Below are 20,480 nucleotides of genomic sequence, written 5' to 3' on the forward strand. Positions count from 1 at the left end.
TATCCCCATCAGCCATGGGGACCTAGCTGTTTGTGTTGCTTGCCCCTGTGCTCGAACCTCAGCCCTGGGCTCATTCCATTTGCTCACCTTCTACTCACCTTCTCTCCTCCGAATCACTGCAAAACCGTCATTGGAGAACTCTATTGTCACGCAGTAAAGTGAAAGAAGCATTGCTTGTCATGGTGTAAACACAACCTGGAAACAAAAGGCTGTGCAGTGCATTTGTGACGCACACAGAAATAATATTGGAGTTCTATGGAAAACCTGTGCTTGAGTTATTAGGCAAAGTTTTTTAGTGCATCCTTTGATATAATTGGCCAAAATAGGACTTTGGACATATTTTCAAGTGTTTCAGCATATTGAGTCTCAGAATAGATTAAAACATTAAAATATTTTTTAAATGTCCATTAGAATAGATATTGGCAGGTAGAAAAGTTTTGGGAGAGACTGCCGCTGTGGCACAGCATATAAAGCTGCTGCCTGTGATGCTGGCATCCCACGTATACCCTGGTTCAGGTCCTAGTTGCCATCCTCCTTAGGCACTTCTCTTACAAACAACTAATACATGATTTTCAAAATACTACTTTGTATATCCAGGGGGGAAAAAAGCGTAAATGTGCAAACTTTCTGAAGAAGTCCCATTTTTCAACTTAGCAATTTTTTTTTAGAAAGTATTGAGTGAGAAGAGAATTTCTATTGACTTTTTAATTTGAAGAGCTTTGCTTTTCTTATTTGAGAAGAAAGAGGAGAGGAAGAATATATAAACAAAACAAGTTTACAGAGCCTGAGGCAGTAGTCTAGTAGCTAAAGTCCTCACCTTGCATGTGCCAGGATCCCATATGATCTCAATAAACACATTTAATATATTCTTAGTTACCTGGTGGACATCTCCCCAATCCCTGCAACAGTTGGGGTGGGCCTAGGCCAAAGTTGAAAGGAAGGTGGCAGGACCCTAGATATTTGAATCACCACTGCTGTTATTGAATTTTTCTTTACTGGAGGCGTGGGAGAAAGTTATGCCTTAGCATTGTGAATGAAGATCTGCTCAAGAGAATCATGTTGGCTTAATAAACAACTTCTCCAACTTTAGTAGCAATAATGCACCTTGTAAATGTTGGTGGGCAACTCTTTTATTATTATTATATTTTGACCATCTTTACTTAGTTAATTGGGGTAAAAAGGTTCAAGGGCTATAGGGAAGTGGGTAACACTATTGTTGGTGGGCAACTCTTCTGGGGCTTCTTCTATGCCTCCCACGTGGGCTGCAGGAGCTAAAACATCTGGGCCAAAATCAGGTGCTTTTCCTGGCACATTGTATTAGCAGGGAGCTGGAGGGGCAGTGAAGCCACGGGGATTCCAACAGATGCCCACGTGGGATGCCAGGGACACAGGTGGGAACTTCACGTTATAAGCCAGTGCCAGCCATTATCTGCTATTTCTTGGGCAAGAACAGTCGGTACACCTGATTAGAGATGCTTAGGGACATACACATAATGAGGTGAAAAGCCATGTGCGTGCTGCTTTCATATGAAAATGCAATTTGGTGATGATGAAACATGTGCAGGGAATCGAGCGTGGCCGACCAAGGGCACGAAGTGGGACGCACTTGGTACACAAGGTTATCCACTAGTAATACCTGTTGTTAAGCCAATTGCAGGGATTAGGTTTTAGGTTTTAGGAGGGTTGACAGGAGAAGCAGCCAAATTCCAGTTGCTTCCAGACCGTCACAATATGAGGGAGACTTGCCCAAGCACTATTCAGGATCAAAGAGGCGCCAAAAGCGAACGCCCCGCATTTTGCACCAACCTCTTTCCTGGGTAGTCTCATTCTCAACTCCCCGGCCCTAGACCTAGGTCTCCAAAATGGATCAGAGGCGCCTGGGGCCTCCCGCGTGTTTCATTCGCGCCTCTTCCTCGACTTAAACAGCCAGGAGGGAGCCCTCCCTCCCCCTAGGGACAGCTCCCATTCGCGGGGTGGGGCCTCACAGGCCCCTCCAGGCGGCGGGAGCCGGCGGGGCCGCGCCAGCGCGAGTCCGAGGAAGAAGGGCGAACACAGGCGGCCAGGCGGCGCGCTCAAACTCGCGCCGCCACCAGCTCACGCGCTGCGCCCCACCCTCTGCGTCACCAAAGGCGCCTAGCCAATGAGCGGGCCGGAAAGGCCGGGCCTGCGAGCTAGGCCATGGGAGGGGGATCGGCGGGAGGAGGACGGGAAGTCGAGGGCGGGCTGCGTTGGATTGACAGCCGGCAGGAGCCAATCCAGCGTGCGGCTTCTTTTCACTCTCCGCTCAGCTCCGCTCCGCTCTTGGTCCCACCTCCTCCTCCGGCACCCCACCCTCCGCGCTCCTTCCCGGCCCGCCTCCCCACCCCTCCCCCACTCTGCGGGCAAATCGCGGCTGGAAAGGGGCGGGGGCCGAGGCGGCAGGCTCCGGTGGCGCTTGAGCTGGAATGGACGGGGGCCCGAGCCAATCAGAGATAGGCTGACGGCGCGGCTGTGGCCGGAGCCGGCCAATGGGCGAGCGGCCTGGGGGCGGAGGCCCAGGTTCCAAACGCTCCGCGGCGCCATGGGCTGAAAACTCAACCGAGATGGAATCTCCCAGTCTGAACCGGTTTCAACCGGTTCCGAGTTTGAGGCACTAGGAGGAGGGGGAGAAGCGGCTGCAGCGGCCGCGGCAGGAGCAGCGGGAGCTACAGCATCCGCAAGAGCAACAGTAGCTACAGCCCGGGCGGCGGTGCCTGTTCCAGCCTTTGCTGCTGCAGTCCGTGCAACCACCCCGAGGGGGAGGGGGGAGCCACCAGTCGCTGAGGAGCAAGAGAAGGGGGAAAGTTTAGGCGAGCCTGGGTTGGGGGGGGGCCGGCGCCGGAGCCGCGTGAGAGAGGGAGCCGTATTTTGGTAGGGGGAAGTCGGACTGCAGCTGGCAGCAGAGCGTCCCCCGACCGTGTGGACTCTACGCCCCTTACTCCTGCCGCTCCCGCTGCCGCCTGTGGCTGGAGGGTCCCCCTGGGGCTGAATCTTTGGGACTTCACCCCGTTCCCTTCCCCCTTTCCTCTCCCCATTCGGGCCGGGGGCATTTATTCTACAGATTCAATTCCCCCTTTTTTTGGAGGGGGTGGGCAGGTGTGTGTGTATGTGTGTGTAATTGTAGGGGGGGAGCTGTCCCTGAAATAGTAAATATTATTGAGCTTTTTTTTTTTTGCCCTGTTCCTCCTCGCTTTTTTAATTTCCATTTTTTTTAAGGTGGGAAAACTGAAACCCACCTTAATTTCCTCCCCTCTTCCCCCTCCCCACATTCCCTCGTCCTAATCCCCGACAAGGAAGGAAGAAGCAGTTGGTTCAATTTCTGGGTAAGTCGACTGTGTCTTCGGGGCCAGGGGCGGGCGGCGGCGCGGCCGGGCGGGAGGAGGCCGGCGTGGGGTGCGGCGGCGGCGGGAGGCGAGCCCGGGAGGCGGCGGCTGGCGGGCCGGGGGCGCGGCGAGCCCACGGTGGAGCCCGAGATTGAATGGAGGCGCTTGTGCCGCCGGAGGGGGGTGGATGGAGGCGGCCGCGGGAGGGGAGCGCTTGCTGGGTCATTGGTGTGTGCGGGTGGCGGTGGAGGAAGGCGAGCAAGCGTGGTAGTGGAGCGGGCCCTCACGCGGGTGTGGAAGGGCTTCCCCTGCCCGTTGGGCTGAGGGAGAAGTTGGGGTGATTTCAGGAACGGCTCCGTAAATTATTAGGAGTGGAAGTTTCCAGAAATATTTAGTGCAGCAGCATTGAAACGTCCGCCTGCATCACGTGGCCCCCGCGGTGGAGAGCTTGGGATGGGGGAGGGAGGGGCTGCCGAGTCCCTGCTCCTCCTCTGCAAGGAAACTCGAAAGCATTCCGTGTGGTCCCACCCCCCACCTCCACCCTCCCAGGGTAGGATAAGAAGTAGATGAGATTAATTTGTTAGGCCTTCGCAAGTGAGGCTTTCGGTGTTGTAGTTTCTTTCCGGTGGCTTGAGTATGTTAAGTTGCTGGAATCATTCACTGTTGGCAACGTGCTGTGGATGGTGCCCTGATTCTCCTTCAATCCACCGTTTCTTGAGTTTGGGGTCCTGGAGAAAGTGGTTATAGTGGAGGAAGCATTCAGTGCTTGCCCTGCCCATCCCGCCTCAGATCACGCAGAGGCCATGCTGCAGAGAGAAAGGGGCGGTGAACTTCAGGCTCCCGGCCTAAATGCCTCCTCCGGTCTGGGCGGGGTGAGTGCGTGCTCCCCTGCGCTATAGTTAGAATTGCGGCAGGTCGCTTCGGGTGGGAGGCCAGGGAGGGCGGGCCCTAGTGAGGTGTGTTTCTACTGAATGGAGCAGCCGGTGGCCCACACACCCCAGCAGCAGTCTCTGGCCTTGGGGCGGCTTGTTTGTTTTTGCACCCATTGTGAAGTTAATATTAAGTGATCCCCTGTTTTGATTTGGGAGCCAGCCTTGTGTAGGTATCTCTGTTCAGTTTGTGGTGGCAGCGAAGATATTTTGGTAGTATTGCTTGTAATCTTTAGTATGCTATCCAGTGAATGAATTTTGGGATCCAGGGGCGCCCAAAGTAGAAAAAGCATTTGTGATTACGTCTCCCGCCATGATTGGTTGCTATCTGCCTGACTTGTGTATCTTAAATGTGTACTACACTGTTGTTAGTGGAAAGAATGCTTTGGAAGCTGTTTATTTGAGGGGAACGACGACTAAATGTGCTTGGCTCTGACCACAAAGCCGCCATTTCTGTATTACCAACAGTTCAAGAATAGGTAGGTCATATTGAAGGTAGCCAGCAGTTCTAAGCATGACAAAATATTGTCCTTTAACTGCTTCTGTATTAAACCTGAGGCTTTTTAAACTATAAGGAAACTACTTGAAAGATAAACTTTTTAGACACTTTAGTTCTCTGTTTAGACTTTAACATTTTAGGAGTGAATCGAAGAAAAGTTTTTTTAACAAACTTTTCCCCCAAATTTTGAAGTATATATATTGCTGTTTTCTTGACATTGCAGGCTTCACTTCTTTAAGCACTTATTTGTGGAATTAATACAAGCATATCTTAGTCGAACCCAGGTTGGTTTACATGTGGTATCCTATTTTAATACATATTTGTCCAATATCTGCAACTAAAATGCTTGAAATCTTGAAAACTTTCAGTTGCCAATAGTCAACCAAAAGATTTTAAGAGGGATTTTTTAAATCCTCATACTCGTGAGTTTTCTTAATTTTTAGTTATACTTAACCTAAGTGACTCAATATTTTGGACCTTTAATTTGTTGTGGCTGAAATTGTGTTGAAGATAAAATGTTTGTCATGGGTTTAGCTCTGGTATTAAGACCAGTTTTTGAACTGCTGTAAGCAGTGGCCATGAAATAATGCCCTTTTTTTTCTTCATTAAACTGCTTTGTCCAACCGTTTTTCTGATCTTGGAAGCCTTCTCAAAAAGGGGTGAAGTGACACTGACCTTCACTGTATATCAGATAAGTTTTATGAATGCTTTTCAGGGTTGTTCCTGAATTCTCCTTAATTGTGCCCAAAATTCCGAGTTTTTAAACTTTGGCTATAGTTCTCATGTTTTCTAGTTCTAAGACTTTTTGACCTCAGACTTAAGTGGCCTTAACTTTGAAGAAAAAGCAGAAATAATGTTTTTGTAATACTGAAGATCTGAAGTATGCTGATGTCCTCATTAGGCAAACACTGCATACGAATAGTAGATTTTAGTATCTCCAGGCAGCTTACTTAACAATATTTGTTTTTATTTGGGAATGAGTTAGCTTTTTCAAAGCATTTACCTAAACAGGTATTTGGAAATTTTTAAAAACCTTGATTGACATTGCTATCATAAATTTTCAACTTGAGCAGTTTTTCTAGGGAATTTATTTAAGACAAGTATGTGTACTATTACATTTTCTTTCAAATTGTTAAGTATCTTTATAATTGCATACAAAATAAAGTTTGAGAGGTAAATTGGATGAAAGATAATGCCAGTTTTATACCCCTAATGTAAAACTATTGTTGAGGACAACTACAGATTTAGGTAAATGGGAGACAGTATCTTGAAGATGGCTGTCCTCAACTGATCTGTAGGCTTAATATGATCTTTTTTTTAAGATTTTTTTTTCATTTTATTATTATTACTATCATTTTATGATAGTAATATTTCCATATTCCCTTATCCCCTCCCTAATTCCCTTTCCCTCACCTGTTTCCTCTATATCATTACTAACATATAGTCTGCATACTCAGTCATGTGTCCATCATCGCGGGCATTGTAAAATACTGTAGGAAATGTTTCCCCTTCCCCACCTGTTCACAGATTGACAGGAAGAGGGCACTAGTGAGCTTCCATCTGCTGGTTCACTCCCCAAGTGGCTGCAACAACTCAGAATGGGCTAGGAATCTGGCCCACTTGAGGCCTGCCTTACCCATGTTCCAAGGCTAGGTAGCAAGGAGCTGAATTGGCAGTGGAGCAGCTAGGACTTAAACTGATGCCCTTAAGGACCCTGCCTAACACTGGCCCCATATTTAATATCTTGTTTTTTTCCAACTTATATTAAAAATTAAGGTAATTGGGCCTGGCGGCATGGCCTAGTGGCTAAAGTCCTCGCCTTGAACACACTGGGATCCCATATGGATGCCGGTTCTAATCCCGGCAGCTCCACTTCCCATCCAGCTCCCTGCTTGTGGCCTGGGAAAACAGTCAAGGATCGCCCAAAGCTTTGGGACCCTGCACCTATGTGGGATACCTGGAAGAAGTTCCTGGCTCCTGGCTTTGGATTGGCATAGCACTGGCCGTTGTGCTCACTTGGGGAGTGAATCATCGGATGGAAGATCTTCCTCTCTGTCTCTCTTCCCTCTCTGTGTATCTGACTTTCCAATACATAAATAAATAAATCTTTTTTTAAAATTAAGGTAATAGAGAACCTTTGCTGAACCATCCAAATGACCTTACATGAGAAGGAAAAAGTCCACATTCACTTGTTAAATATATGTTTAAGAGTTTGCAGTCAGGATTTTGAGCTCTGTCAGGTTTAGAACCCTAAATTATTATTATTTTTTTTAAGATTTATTTATTTTTATCTCAAAGTCAGATATACAGAGAGGAGGGGAGACAAAGAGAAAGATCTTACATCCTCTGGCCAACTCCCTAGGTGGCCACAATGGCTGGAGCTGAGCCAATCTGAAGCCAGGAGCCTCTTTTAGGTTTCCCACATGGGTACGGGGTCCCAAGGCTTTGGGCCGTTCTATACTGCCCTCCCAGGCCACAAACAGGGAGCCGGATGGGAACCGGTGCCCATATGAGATCCCGGCACCTGCAAGGCGAGGACTATAACGACTACATTATTACACAGGGCCTAATTTCTTAATTGCGGATCCACTTAAACTATAATTGTAGTTTATAAATATGATTTTTTGAAAAGATTTATTTATTTTTATTACAAAGTCAAATATACAGAGAGGAGGAGAGACAGAGAGGAAGATCTTCCATCCAATGATTCACTCCCCATGTGACTGCAACAGCCGGTATTGCGCCCATGCAAAACCAGGAACCAGGAACCTCCTCCAGGTCTCCCACACAGGCACAGGGTCCCAAAGCTTTGGGCCATCCTCGACTGCTTTCTCAGGCCACCAGCAGGGAGCTGGATGGGAAGTGGAGCTGCCAGGATTAGAACCGGCGTCCATATGATATCCCGGCGGTTCAAGGCGAGGACTTTAGCAGCTAGGCCACGTTGCTGGGCCCATAAATATGATTCTTAGTTAATGAAATTTGGAGGGACTGGTGGGGGGAAATCTTAAAAAAAAACTAATAAAGTAATATTGAGTAGATAAGTCATTTGTGTTATTTGCTCTTAGAATGTTATTAAGCAGGTAAGGTGCTTCATTGTAAAAATATGATTGACATAAAATGATGTGCAGGTGACTGACAAAATGTCATAGACAGCCTCATTTTCTTTTCTTTGTTTTCAGTAATCTATGCCAGCAATTATGACAATGTTAGCAGACCATGCAGCTCGTCAGCTGCTCGATTTCAGCCAAAAACTGGATATCAACCTTTTAGACAATGTGGTGAATTGTTTATACCATGGAGAAGGAGCCCAGGTAAGGTAGCTGAACCAAGCTTACTAACACCATTAAAGTCTGGGATAAAGGTATCATATTTAGAATAAGATCTAAAGCCATCACTTTTAAAAAAGAACTTCTGTTTTACATGAACTTGAAATATACAGAGATACCTCCAACATTGGTGGAAAGGGAGGATTACAAATTTTGTTGAGGTGCAAAAAGTTGAAATCCATTAGTTTTTCCTAGTGTTTGTTTCCCCTTGACTTTTTGAAGATCCCTCAAAATTAAATAGGATTTGTCTGAAGAAAACTGTAGTTAGAGTTGGATGCTTTTTGGCATATCGTGTTCTGTATTTCAGAAACTTGGACTCTGGTTAGCCATAAAGAGCCCAATTTCTAGTGCTTTGCAGGGTGATTGTAGGTTGTATTATGTACCTGGGTGTATATGTAATGTTCGGATTTTATGTGATTCTTTCAGAAATGAAACATTTAAATGATAAAAATACTTGATAATATTTTTCAAAAATCCAGTAATGGAAAGTATTTTTTGTTTGATTATTGTGCCATTGTAAAAGTGATAATTGTTAAGGTAGAGGAGCATACATATTCCAGGTTTTGATCAAGGACTTTTGGGTTTGTGTGTCAGTTTTTAAAGATTTTGTTGTAAGAAATGAGTGTTCTTGATTCTTTAATGAGCTAAACTCGGTTCTGAGTAAAAGTTTTTGCAGTAGGAGCTAATCTATTTTTAAGGTGAAATAATTAGAGCAAACTTGATGTCAAAACATTTGAACTGGTTAGATGATACATAGCTAGTAGATAGGAAGTTATTTATGTGCATATTCACCATCTTAACTTTTAGAAACCTCAAAGGTGTATATGGTACCTTTTGTATAGATAATTCTAAATATGTGATGTATAAATGTTGGTGTCTCCTTTTCTCCCTTTGAGATGCAGAACTATTTGTTTAAGAGTTCTTCTGTAGTGGTTCTGGTTTTCAGGCCAGGTTTATACTCTTGGGGTTTATTCTCTCCAAGTGCTCCTGAGTAAGCTATTCTTTGAGTATTTGTGTCATGTAGTTCCATTCTGTTGTATGGTCAGCATGGAACTTTGAGCTTCATTCTTTCCCACATGCATGCATGGAAAGCAGCTGTTTCTGGAGAAAGTGTAAAAATAAGGTTGAAAAGCATGAAGGCTGGGTTTGGAATTGAATGTATTAATGAACTCATAGGTCTATACCCGTTTAGTTTTTAAAACTTTGATTCAGCTGATAACTGTTTAATCTTTACACTAGTGTGTTTACAGTTTGTAAAAAGAATGGTAAATAAACGAACATAGGCCAGTGTTGTAAGCTGGTAACTGAGAATTAATGGTGACATTTATCATCAGAAGTCTAGATAGTGAGTTTTTAATGTTTCACAGTATCAAGAAGCTTAATGGGTTGTTTTCGAGTAGATTTAGAGAAATGTAGGGGTAGGTTTTTTGTTTGTTTTAAGAACAATAGGTCAGTTTTCCTGAAGGGATTTGGGTCTAATTATATATCATGTGACAAATCGGTTGCATAAAAGTAATCAGTCAATTAAAGAAACAGATTATACCACATTAGGTAGGTGGGAAGATCTTATTTCAGAACAAAAGGGAACCAAAATGAGTGTTGGAAGTTTAATTGTAGGAAATTTCTTCAGTCATTGCTCTAGAATCTTGTGTGCAAATGTTTCCTGCAACAGACTGATTGAGCAGTAGTGAGGTTGATGGATGGGGAGACATTTTGTTTAAGGAAAGCATTTAGAAGCATAAGTTTTAATACGTGGTATGATTTCTTAAATTTGTATTGTTGCTAATCTAATATGGTAAGGACAGCTGAAATTTATTATGTTAACTGAACTTTTGAAGTCACCTGTAGGTAACTTTTCCTTAAGGAAAAGAACTAGAAGGGTAGCTTTTAATCTATATACAGAATTTTGCCTGTATGAGTAGTGTGGTGGGATATTTGGCACCCTTGGGATGACTACCTTCTTCTGTTCTGAGCTTAACTATTTTTAGTTAAGTAGACAGCCAGAAAAAGATAGGGGAAGAGTTGGATGTTTTCTTCAATATTATGTTCTACTAAGGTGTCATGGACTCTTATTGCTTAGCAACTAAAGTACTTCCATCATTCAGGAGATGCTAAGTTTTTTTCCTCCGTGTTGAGTTATCTGTTTTAGGTGCCACTGGACTTTTAAGTTAGTCTAGAATGTTATGTAAGCTTGGTTGGATTAGACCAAAATAAAACATTTGGATGTAAACATTAAGAAATCTTTTTTTTTTAGATTTTTGTTTTTTAATTGGAAAGGCAGATATACAGAGAGGAAGATATTCTGTCTGATGGTTCGCTCCCCAAGCAGCCGCAACGGCTGATGCTGAGCCAATCTGAAGCCAGGAGCCAGGAGCTCCTTCAGGTCTCCCACACGGGTGCAGGGTCCCAAGGATCTGGGCCGTCCTCGACTGCTTTCCCAGGCCACAAGCAGGGAGCTGGATGGGAAGTGGAGCTGCTGGGATTAGATCCGGCACCTGTATGGGATCCTGGCATGTTCAAGGCAAGGACTTTAGCTGGTAGGCCACGCCACTGGGCCTCCAAAAGTAACTTTTAAAAAAATAAAATGAAAATAAGTAAATAAATAAAACCGTAACATTTGATTTTAAGTTTAATTTTTTTTGTTATTTGTTATTTGGAAGACAGAGGCAGGAATCTTCCAAATTAGTAGTAAATCACATACTAAATGGCTTAAATGTTAGTGTTGGCCCATACCAAGTTCAGAGCTTGGAACTCCATCCAGCTTTAGATGTTAGAGGCCCAAGTACTTGTGGCCATCTTTTGCTTCCTTGCCGCGTGGGTTAACAAAGAGCTAGATCAGAAGGGGAGCAACCAGGAACCAGCTGGCCCTGACAGTATGGAATAGCAGCTTAACACACTGTGCCACAGCACAGACCCCAGGCTTAATATTATTTCTAAATTTTCATTCAAAAATATGAAAGCAGAAAAGGAAGTTACTTGCAAAAGCACTAATAGGAAATACTATTAAATTAATGTAATTTCAGAATGGGAAAATATGGTTGCAGTAAGTCTGAGAGTATTTTTGAAAGTTGTAAGGATCTGTAGTTGATTTTTTACGTTTCTGTGGATTTTTGGAATTTAGGTTTGGTTTCATGTCTTTCTGTGAGATAGTTTTAAAGTTAAAGTCATTTGGTGATGTCTTTTGTAAAAACGTATACCTCAAGTAGCTGTGGATTCTAGTTTACTGCTTTGGTTGGTTGTCAAGCACTGAGACCTTGTTTACTTCAGAGTACTTCATTAGCTTTGGTTGAACTTGAGTTTGTATTTGAGAATACTAAATAAGCCAGATGTATCCATGAAGACTATTATATTTGAAAAAAAAGTTTTATTGTTTCAAAGGTCCATTATTTGTTGACTGCTTCCGAAAGTTGGTGGAATCATGTTATATTACAACTTGTTTCTTAATATCTTTCATTTTAATGAATCATTCAAAAGAACAAGTTAGCTTAAAACGTCTTTTTGTGTAATATTTTAGCAAAGAATGGCTCAAGAAGTACTGACACATTTAAAGGAGCATCCAGATGCGTGGACAAGAGTCGACACAATTTTGGAATTTTCACAGAATATGAACACGAAAGTAAGCAAGTGGTGGTTTTAAAATCAATTATTTTTTTTCCAGTCATAAACTTTGAGGAAGGTATCTCATTTTTAGTATGAGAATTTGTTATCTCAAATCATTTTGTATTGTATTTTTGTCTTAAGCATAGGATTAATTCTTGCAAATAGTCCTAAGAATTATGAATGAAGTTTTATGATTGGGACTAGTCTGCAAGTTGACTTTTTGTTGTTGGTTATATATTTTTTTTCCTTTTTATAGTATGTCTGCAAGTTTTAAGTAGCATAAATTCTGAATGTAACTCAGTGATGAAACATAACATCAGAGGAATTATTTTGGGCAAGTAATCAATATAATACAGGCTAGGCACCTCCAACATCAAGTTGTGTGGACAACTTAAAACTATTCCTTGGTACCAGTGTTTTTAATGGGACAGCACTCAGTTTTTATTTGCAATTGAAAATGTTATGATTTGGGTCCTTTTTTCTTAAGTTTGAACAGAAGGGTTGATCAAAATGTGTTTTGACTGTTTTAGGCTTTTGATGATTCACGCTTCTCTTTAAACTGCCTTAAAGTAATAAAATGGAAATAACCATGGCATTCTGTTTAATACACAAAAGGTTTCCACTTGATATACATTGTGTTAAAACAGAACATAGCCATGTTCCCATCTGTTTGTGAAATCAGACTGTGTTCAGTAACAGTTTTAAAAATATTAATTAGTTTTGACATCTTGTAAATTTTAGAGCAAAAATACAGTCCAGAACTTCCTCAAAGTGCTAACCTTAAGTAACATAACAGTGTTTGCCTGTTTGCTTGCCTGGTAAATTTTGCTTTTTATACTGACAGACATTACTAATGTTTAAGTTGATTTATCAACAGTATTTTTAAAAACTCAAATTTGTCTTGTGAAAAATGAGATGATTAGAGGAACAGAAAGAAAGCAACAGGTAAAGAATTCTTCAATTTACATAAATTACAAATGATTTGGTGCTAAATTTATGCACTATGACATTTGGCTTTTATGCAATCATTTTTTTTTCTTTAAAGATGTTAACACTACCTGATATTAATCATAATGTTCCATTATGTTGATTGCTTGTAATAGGAAGAAAAGGGGTGTCTTCCTGTGCAACTGACACAGCTAGGCTTTGACGGCAGGCCTCCACAAGGTCTACCCTTTTGATTCCCTTTAACTGAATTCTGTTCATCAATTGTTTTTGTTTCATGGGTGGTGGGAGGGGAAAGGGGAATTCAATGCATAAAATAAGTATTTTTAAGGGCTCAGTAGAAATTTCTACCATAGGGATCATTTCATGCATTTATTTTTCATTTAGTCTTTGCTACTATCTGTCCCTCATCTTCATAACTCAGCAGTGGATTCTCAACTTCCTAGATGTAAAACAAGTGTAATCCTTTAGAGTATTTTGGGCTATTTATGAATGTTTCCAAAGTAGTCATTTATCACTGACATTCCGATTTGGCTGTTACTTCAAATTTTTGAACCTAAGTACTTTTTTTTTTTATGTCTTGGTTTTGTGTGCAGTCTTTTTGTCCAAGAGGTTGAGTGTTAGGATATTATGATGTTGATATTTCTTTGATCTAATTTGTGTGGAGCTTTACTGGGTTCCCTTGCTCAACCCCTTTGACAGAAAGATGAAATGATTTGTATCTTCAGCAAGTTCATAATCCCCTTTTATAGTTGGGAAAAAGGACTAGAGGCTAGTATTTGTAATAACCATCAGGTAGTAAATAGGAAATAAAGAAATGCCACAGTTAACAGTAAAGGAAGGAAGGAGTTCAGATTAAAAGGTAAACAAAAATTTGTGAAGTTATCTTAGATTGCCATTTCTAACTGTTCTGTTAATATTTTCAGGGTCTTTTTACTTGATTATATATTATTAGGGAGAGAAAAGAATCTTTTTGTGCTTGACATTAAATCTTTTGACAATCTGATTTTGTGCCTATAAAATAATTTTAGTGATATAGAAACTGGCATTTTGATTTTTCAATTTACATTTCTATTAGATTTATAGGCAGAAATCTCTATTTGCTGCTGATTATGAGACTTTTTAATGGCATCAAATTTGTGATTTCAGAATTTTTCTTTGGCCTTATTTTTATTTTGGAAGTCTTTAAGGAATGTTCTGCAAATGTAGGATTTCAGTTAAAATGGCAAATTTTTCCCGAAAAGTATGAAATGTTAAAATGAAAGAAAACAGCAAAAACATTCACTGTTTGAGCACAATGTAGTTTGGGACAGTCTATATTGTGCTTTGGATTAAATGAGCATTCACATGATCCCTTTGGTTGAAATACTAATGCTCCTATTTTATTGTGTAATGACTAACCATTTTAAAGATGAACTCTTATTCTCAGCCAAAACTTGCAATCTGAGGTTATATGTCTATATATCAAAGCATTTACCTTTCAGGTATTATAGCCGATTCTTCCCTATTTGTCACAGTAGAAGTTTACCACGTTTTTTTTTTCCCTTTTCTTCCTTCTGCCTATCCACACTAATTGGTCATAGCAATACTTTTAAGTAATGATACCTGTAGTATTACAAATCCTGGTAAACATTGTTGACTCTTTAGAGTGAGTAATCAGCAGGAGGGACAAAATGGCATCCAAGTGGTATGTCTAATTTAACTTTCCTGTACTTCTAGTTACAACTTCTGTGTTTAAGAAGGAATACCTGAAAGGTAGATAACAGATTGCAACATGGTTTTATGTATTATTTTGACTGTGCACAAAAGTTTATCTTTAAATAAGTAGAAATAGCAACTATTTAAGGGTGGGAACAAAATTAAAATAAACCCATGGGTTGTCTTGCTGCTCCTTAAATAACACACCAGTGATGCTTATAAACACTTTGTATAGAAAGTATCTGTGACAGTACTTGAATATTTGACCAAAGCTTACAACTCCTTGAAGATGGTAGGAGGCTTGATAGCATCCAAGCTGCTAAATTTTAGGAGCCTGGTCGTGTTAAAAAGTACGTGAGCTCATGAGCAGTCATCTGTGCTGTGAACTCATATCTGGCTGCTGTTTGGTTTTTTTTTTTTTTCCTACAGATAAGCCCATTTGGCTGCTATTTGGTTTTTTGTTTTGTTTTGTTTTGTTTTTTCTCCTGGTGTGAGCATGTATAAACAGCAGGACGTTACATAGAGTAGTAAACAGTAAAATGAGGAAAATGCATGAAAACTCAGTATATGGGTGAATAGATCCTTGTTTAATATTTGTAATTAAACTTGGTAGCGTAATGTTTTTGAAACTTTAGATGTGAATGTGTAAATGTCTGTCCATTTGTGAATCCTGAGCGTTTCCAGTCCTATAGCAATATATTCACATGCTTCTATTGTCCAATTTTCAGTATTATGGTCTGCAAATTTTGGAAAACGTGATAAAAACAAGGTGGAAGATTCTTCCAAGAAACCAGTGTGAAGGTAGGAAAATATTTAAGCAGCTAAAAACTCTGAATGTTACTATTCTGTGTGTGGGTGATGAAAATGTATCTTTAGTAGTTTATTTTGTTACCTAGTGGAGATTACTGTTTTCATAATGTGGCAAAGTTGCATACTATTTAATTGGGAGCTAATAACTTATATGTGTGTGGTATCTCGACTAGCGTCTGAACAGCTGGGCTTGATAGTATATGATTTAATGTATCAAGTACTTTCACATTCATAGTATTGTATAACCATTACCAATGTTTGCAGACATTTAAAGATTCATTTGTTTATTTGAAAGAATTACAGAGGAAAAGAGAGAGATGTTCTATCTACTGGTTTACTCCCCAGGTGGCCACAAAGAATCGAGCTGGGCTGTTATGGAGCCAAGAGTTAATTCAGGGACTCCAGTTTGGATGCAGGGATCCAAGTACTTGGGATATCTTCCAGTGTCTTCCTAGGCACATTAGCAGGGAGTTGTATTAGAAGTGGATGTGGGATGCCAGTACTGCATTGTCGTGGTGCCAGCCACAGAATTTGTGCATACTGATAGCAATATTGCCCATGAGGCATAAATAATCCATGTTTTCTCAGTGAGTTTGCTCTTCATATTTAATTTGAGTGGTGCCATATAATTATGTCTGGATAATTTTGCCTAGTATGGTTTCCAAGTTCATATATGTTATAACATATCAGAGCTACATTATTTATAAAATACTGCATAATATAGTACTGTTTGTTTGAGGTCGAAGTACTTACATCACATTAGAGTGCGTGGGCTCAATTTTTGCCTCTTGACTCTGGCTACCTGGCCATGGTATACCCGAGAAATAGCAGATGACTGAAGTGGTTGGTTCGGCCAGTCCTGATCCCCACTTTGACCTTGTCTAATCCTGCGCATTTTGTATTGGAGTCCTTGGGGAATTACACAGCAGATTAGTGTTTTGTTTGTGTCTCTCCTCTACCTCTCAAATAAATGAGGAAGTTAGATTGGCTTAAGTTCCAGGTTGAAGTACGTAACCTGCTCTTTGTCTCAGATAAATGATTTTTTTTTTATTATTATTATTTTGCAAGCATCCATTCATTGAAAGGCAGATCTTCTGTGCACTGGTTTACTCCTTAAATAGTTGCAGGTAAAAACATCATCCAGTTCTCCAACAGGGATACAGACCCAAGCACTCAAGCCATCATCTCCAGCTTATTAGCAGGGAACTGCATTGTAAGTGGAGTAGCCAAGACTCAAAGCTACTCTGCACAATTATTTCTTTTCTTCTTCTTCTTCTTCTTTTTTTTTTTTTTTTTAAGATTTATTTATTTTTATTGGAAAGTCAGATATACAGAGAGGAGGAGAGACAGAGAGGAAGATCTTACATCCAATGATTCACTCCCCAAGTGAGCACAACGGCCAGTGCTGTGCCGATCCAAAGCCAGGATCCAGGAACTTCCTCCAGGTCTCCCATGTGGGTGCAGGGTCCCAAGGCTTTGCACTTTCCTGGACTGCTTTCCCAGGCCACAAGCAGGGAGCTGGATGGGAAGTGGAGCTGCCAGGATTAGAACCAGCGTCCATATGGGATCCCAGTGCGTTCAAGGCGAGGACTTTAGCCACTAGGCCACTGCGTCGCTCCCCTCCTCTTTTTTTGATAAGCAGAGTTAGAGGGAAAATTCAGAGCAAGATCTTCCATGCTGATTTATATCAAATGCCTGCAAAGTTTGGGTTTGTTTTTTTTTTAGTTTGTTTGGTTTTGGGGGGGGTTAGGATTTATTTTTATTGGAAATAAAATTTTTATGGAGAGATAGAACTTTCACATGTATTTCACTCCCTAAATGGCAGGGCAAAGTGAGGATTTAGCCAGTAGGCTGTTGCTCCAGGCCCAGTTTAGATTTTGGTGGCTGCAGTGGCTGGAGCTGAGCCCATTAGAAGCCAGGAATGAGGAGCGTATTCCAGGTCTCCCACATGGGTGCAGGGTCCCAACGTTTTGATTCATCCACAGTAGTTTACCCAGGCCATAAGCAGGAAGTGGAGTAGGTAGGGCTTCAACTGCTACTGCTAATACGGGATCCCAGCATGTACAAGGCCCAGATTTAGCCACTAGGCAGGAGCGCTGAGCCCCAGTTCTGTATCTTGATATGTGGTGTAGTAGGAGCTTTCTCTGGCTCTGCGTGTGGGGGCTGGGAATCATCATCCACTGCTTTCACAGGTGCATTAGTAGAGAGCTGGAGCAAAAGTGTAGCAGCTGTGGCTGGTACAATGACTTGCAAGCTAATCCTGCAGCTGCAGTGCTGGCATCTTAACATGAGTGCCAATTCAAGTTCCAGCTGCTCCAACTCTAGTCCAGTTCCCTGTTTATAGTCTTGGAAAATAGCGGAAGACAGTCCAAGCCCAATTCTTTGAGCCCCTGCACCCAGGTGGGATTTCTGGAAGAAACTCCTGGCTTCAGATCAGCTTAGCTTTGGCCATCTGAGGAGTAACCAATGGATGGAAGATATCTGTCTTTCCTTATAGGAACTTTTTCTAAGGTTTTTTTTTTTTTTTTTTTTTTTTTAAGATTTATTTATTTTTATTGGAAAGTCAGATATACAGAGAGGAGGAGAGACAGGAAGATCTGTTCAGTGATTCACTCCCCAAGTGAACGCAACAGCCAGTGCTGTGCCTATCTGAAGCCAGGATCCAGGAACTTTCCCCAGGTCTCCCACACAAGTGCAGGGTCCCAAGGCTTTGGGCTGTCCTGGACTGCTTCCCCAGGTCACAAGCAGGGAGCTGGAAGGGAAGAGGGGCTGCCGGGTTTAAAACCGGCGTCCATATGGGATCCCGGAGCGTTCATGGTGAGGACTTTAGCCACTAGGCCACTGCGCCAGGCCCCTTAAGTAAAAATTTTATTTTAAGGGGAGCAACTGAGGCTGAAATCTGTGTCCATATGGGATGCTTGTGGTACCTGGTGGTGACTTATTGGCAATCCCATCACATTGGCCCCAGGAATTAACTGTGGCGCAGTTGTCAAAACCAAGAGTACTAACATTGCTTTATAATTAATTGTAGATCTTCAATTTTACAATTTTTCTAATGTTCTTTTTATTTACTCCAATATATTTATCGTGTCTCAGTCTTTTACTCTGTGGGCAGTTTTATATTCCTCCCATTTAACAAATAACTTGTTTGACTAAGTTCTGTTTTATGTATTTTCCGTGACCTTAAAATTTTTAAAAATTTTCACTTTTGTGAAAGGTAGAGAGATCTTTGGTGTAATGCACTTAATACTTACAGCTGCAGGTAGCTCAGGTCTGAAGCTGGGAGTCTACAGTTCAGTTCAGTATAGGTTTTGTGAGGTCACTTAAAGAGTGAATCAACGGACTTAAGTTCTTGCTGTGTATTTCTCTTCCTCTCTGTATATTTGACTTTGTAATAAAAATAAATAAATCTTTAAAAAAGCTTAGGTATTCAATTTTTGTCATTATCTTTTGTGACAGGTTACTGTACTATTCTTTCCACAGTTAGAGAAAATGCTTCTATAATTTTTTTTTTTTAATTTTTAAAAGCTGTTTTAATTCAAACTGCAGACAGAATCTTTTATCTGCAATTTTATTCCCCAGAATGCATTTTGCCAACATTGAGAATGGTTTAGGCTAAAGCCAGAAATCCGTGTTTGGGTATGTGGGTCAGAAACCTGGTAGGCCAGACTCAAACCTAGTGATGATCTCAGGGGCTGGCTTTGCAGGCGTTTGCCCCACAGGGATTGCCGCTAAATATGTATCGTTTTAGAGTTCTGTTTTTTGGAAACATGGCAAAATGATCTGTTTCCTCTTGGTTAATAAAAATGATAGTTTCTGGCGTTGTTGCAGGGGACTTTACAGTTTGCAATTCTGATTTTAATGCTTTAGTTCATTACTATCTGTGTTAAAGTAGTTTTCTGTTACCGTTAGTAAGTAACTTTCTTCACAAGGAACATCTCGTTGTTATGTTTTAGGCTTCAAAAATTGGGTCTAAGTTGAAAAATTGGGTCTAAGTTGTTTGATAACCAAGCCTAAAATGAACAGATACTATGACCTTTATAGTCCCTAAAACCATATAAGAAGAAGTCCTGTTTTTTTGGGTTTTTTTGCAGTTCAGTAGTGGTGCTGCAGATTCTTGGAGATTTAGTGTTGGTGCAGCACACTAATTTTTTAAATGTAAAATTCCACAATACATTAAGTTATCAGTGGATTTATTCAGATGTACAATGTCTGAGTTGAGTATAGCAGCATTTTAGAACAGAGTGGTCAGAAGTTGTTGAGTGGTTGCTGAATATTTAGTGGGGTTTTTGTTTTTTCATTTGAAGATATTTTTGGAAAGTAGAGCCACAGAGGCATTCTATCCACTGGCCCACCCCCCTGATGGCCATTGGAGCCTTAGATGAGCTAGGCAAAGGCCCATAAGCCACATAGGATGCAGTGGCCCCAGCCAACTTCTGCTTTCCCAGGCACACAGGGAGCTCTCTCTGAAGTATTGCAGCTAGGACAATCTGCAGATCATGGCTAAACTTGCTATGTCACAATACCAGCTCCTGTGGTATCTTTTGAAAGTTAGTGAAAAAAACAAGATTTCTAAAATAGGAGTAGCAGCCAGAGTAAATTCACTGATGAATTTCTAAAAATTGGAGGTTTTTTTTTTTTTAATGCAAGTTATCTATTATCTGATTTGACTGGACTTCCCACCACATTCTGAGAATTGTAGTGTTTATTGAAATTATTAGAGCTCTTTTTAATCCACATTGTTCTTCCTCATATTTTTTGTTTATAAATAGGAATTAAAAAATATGTTGTCGGCCTCATTATCAAGACATCCTCTGATCCAACTTGTGTAGAGGTAAGTTTCTTCAGTAACTTTGTTGTGGGTGTGCAACACCACCTGAAGATTAACTCCTTTTTTGTAATAGACATAGAAATGTGTATATTCATACTACTGAGTATAATCTTGTATTCCAAAAGGAGTTGTTGTATTTATGCTCTTACAAATTACAGTTGTCTCTTTATTTCATCTGACTCTTTTTTTTCCTCAGAAGGAAAAGGTGTATATTGGAAAATTGAATATGATTCTTGTTCAGGTGAGCTTTAATTTATTGTGTTTATAGAATAAGTAAATGCTTTGTTTATGCTTTCTGTTTGAAAGAAATGTTAACATTTATATAAATAAAGGAGATGAATATCATGTACATTCAACCATGATAGGAATCATCAGACAATAGTGTGAATGAAATTCCATTGAAACTTCAACCGTTTTTTATAATTTGTATGTAGAATTTTTTGTTCACCAAGATAACTACTATATTAAAACGTCTTATTTGGAAATACCTGAAAGATCCTT

General features: G+C 41.0%; 1 protein-coding gene across 2 annotated transcripts in view; it reads left to right on the forward strand.

Annotated features, from left to right (window-relative positions):
- Window positions 1-2,663: 2,663 nt before the first annotated feature.
- Window positions 2,664-20,480, forward strand: part of XPO1 (exportin 1) — a 39,318-nt gene continuing 21,501 nt past the window's right edge. The window contains exons 1-7 of one of the 2 annotated variants that reach the window (XM_040993390.1): window positions 2,664-2,755; window positions 3,316-3,341; window positions 7,949-8,080; window positions 11,610-11,711; window positions 15,067-15,139; window positions 19,921-19,982; window positions 20,176-20,220. In XM_040993390.1, coding sequence (XP_040849324.1) covers window positions 7,955-8,080; window positions 11,610-11,711; window positions 15,067-15,139; window positions 19,921-19,982; window positions 20,176-20,220 — 408 coding nt within the window. In that variant the 5' untranslated portion in view covers window positions 2,664-2,755; window positions 3,316-3,341; window positions 7,949-7,954. Of the gene's footprint in view, window positions 3,342-7,948; window positions 8,081-11,609; window positions 11,712-15,066; window positions 15,140-19,920; window positions 19,983-20,175; window positions 20,221-20,480 lie in introns of both variants that reach the window. The other variant, XM_040993391.1, reaches the window with a different exon arrangement.

The sequence above is a fragment of the Ochotona curzoniae genome, unplaced genomic scaffold (assembly GCF_017591425.1).
Source record: "Ochotona curzoniae isolate NIBS_2020 unplaced genomic scaffold, NIBS_Ocur_1.0 contig_883, whole genome shotgun sequence".
Lineage (NCBI taxonomy): Eukaryota > Metazoa > Chordata > Mammalia > Lagomorpha > Ochotonidae > Ochotona > Ochotona curzoniae.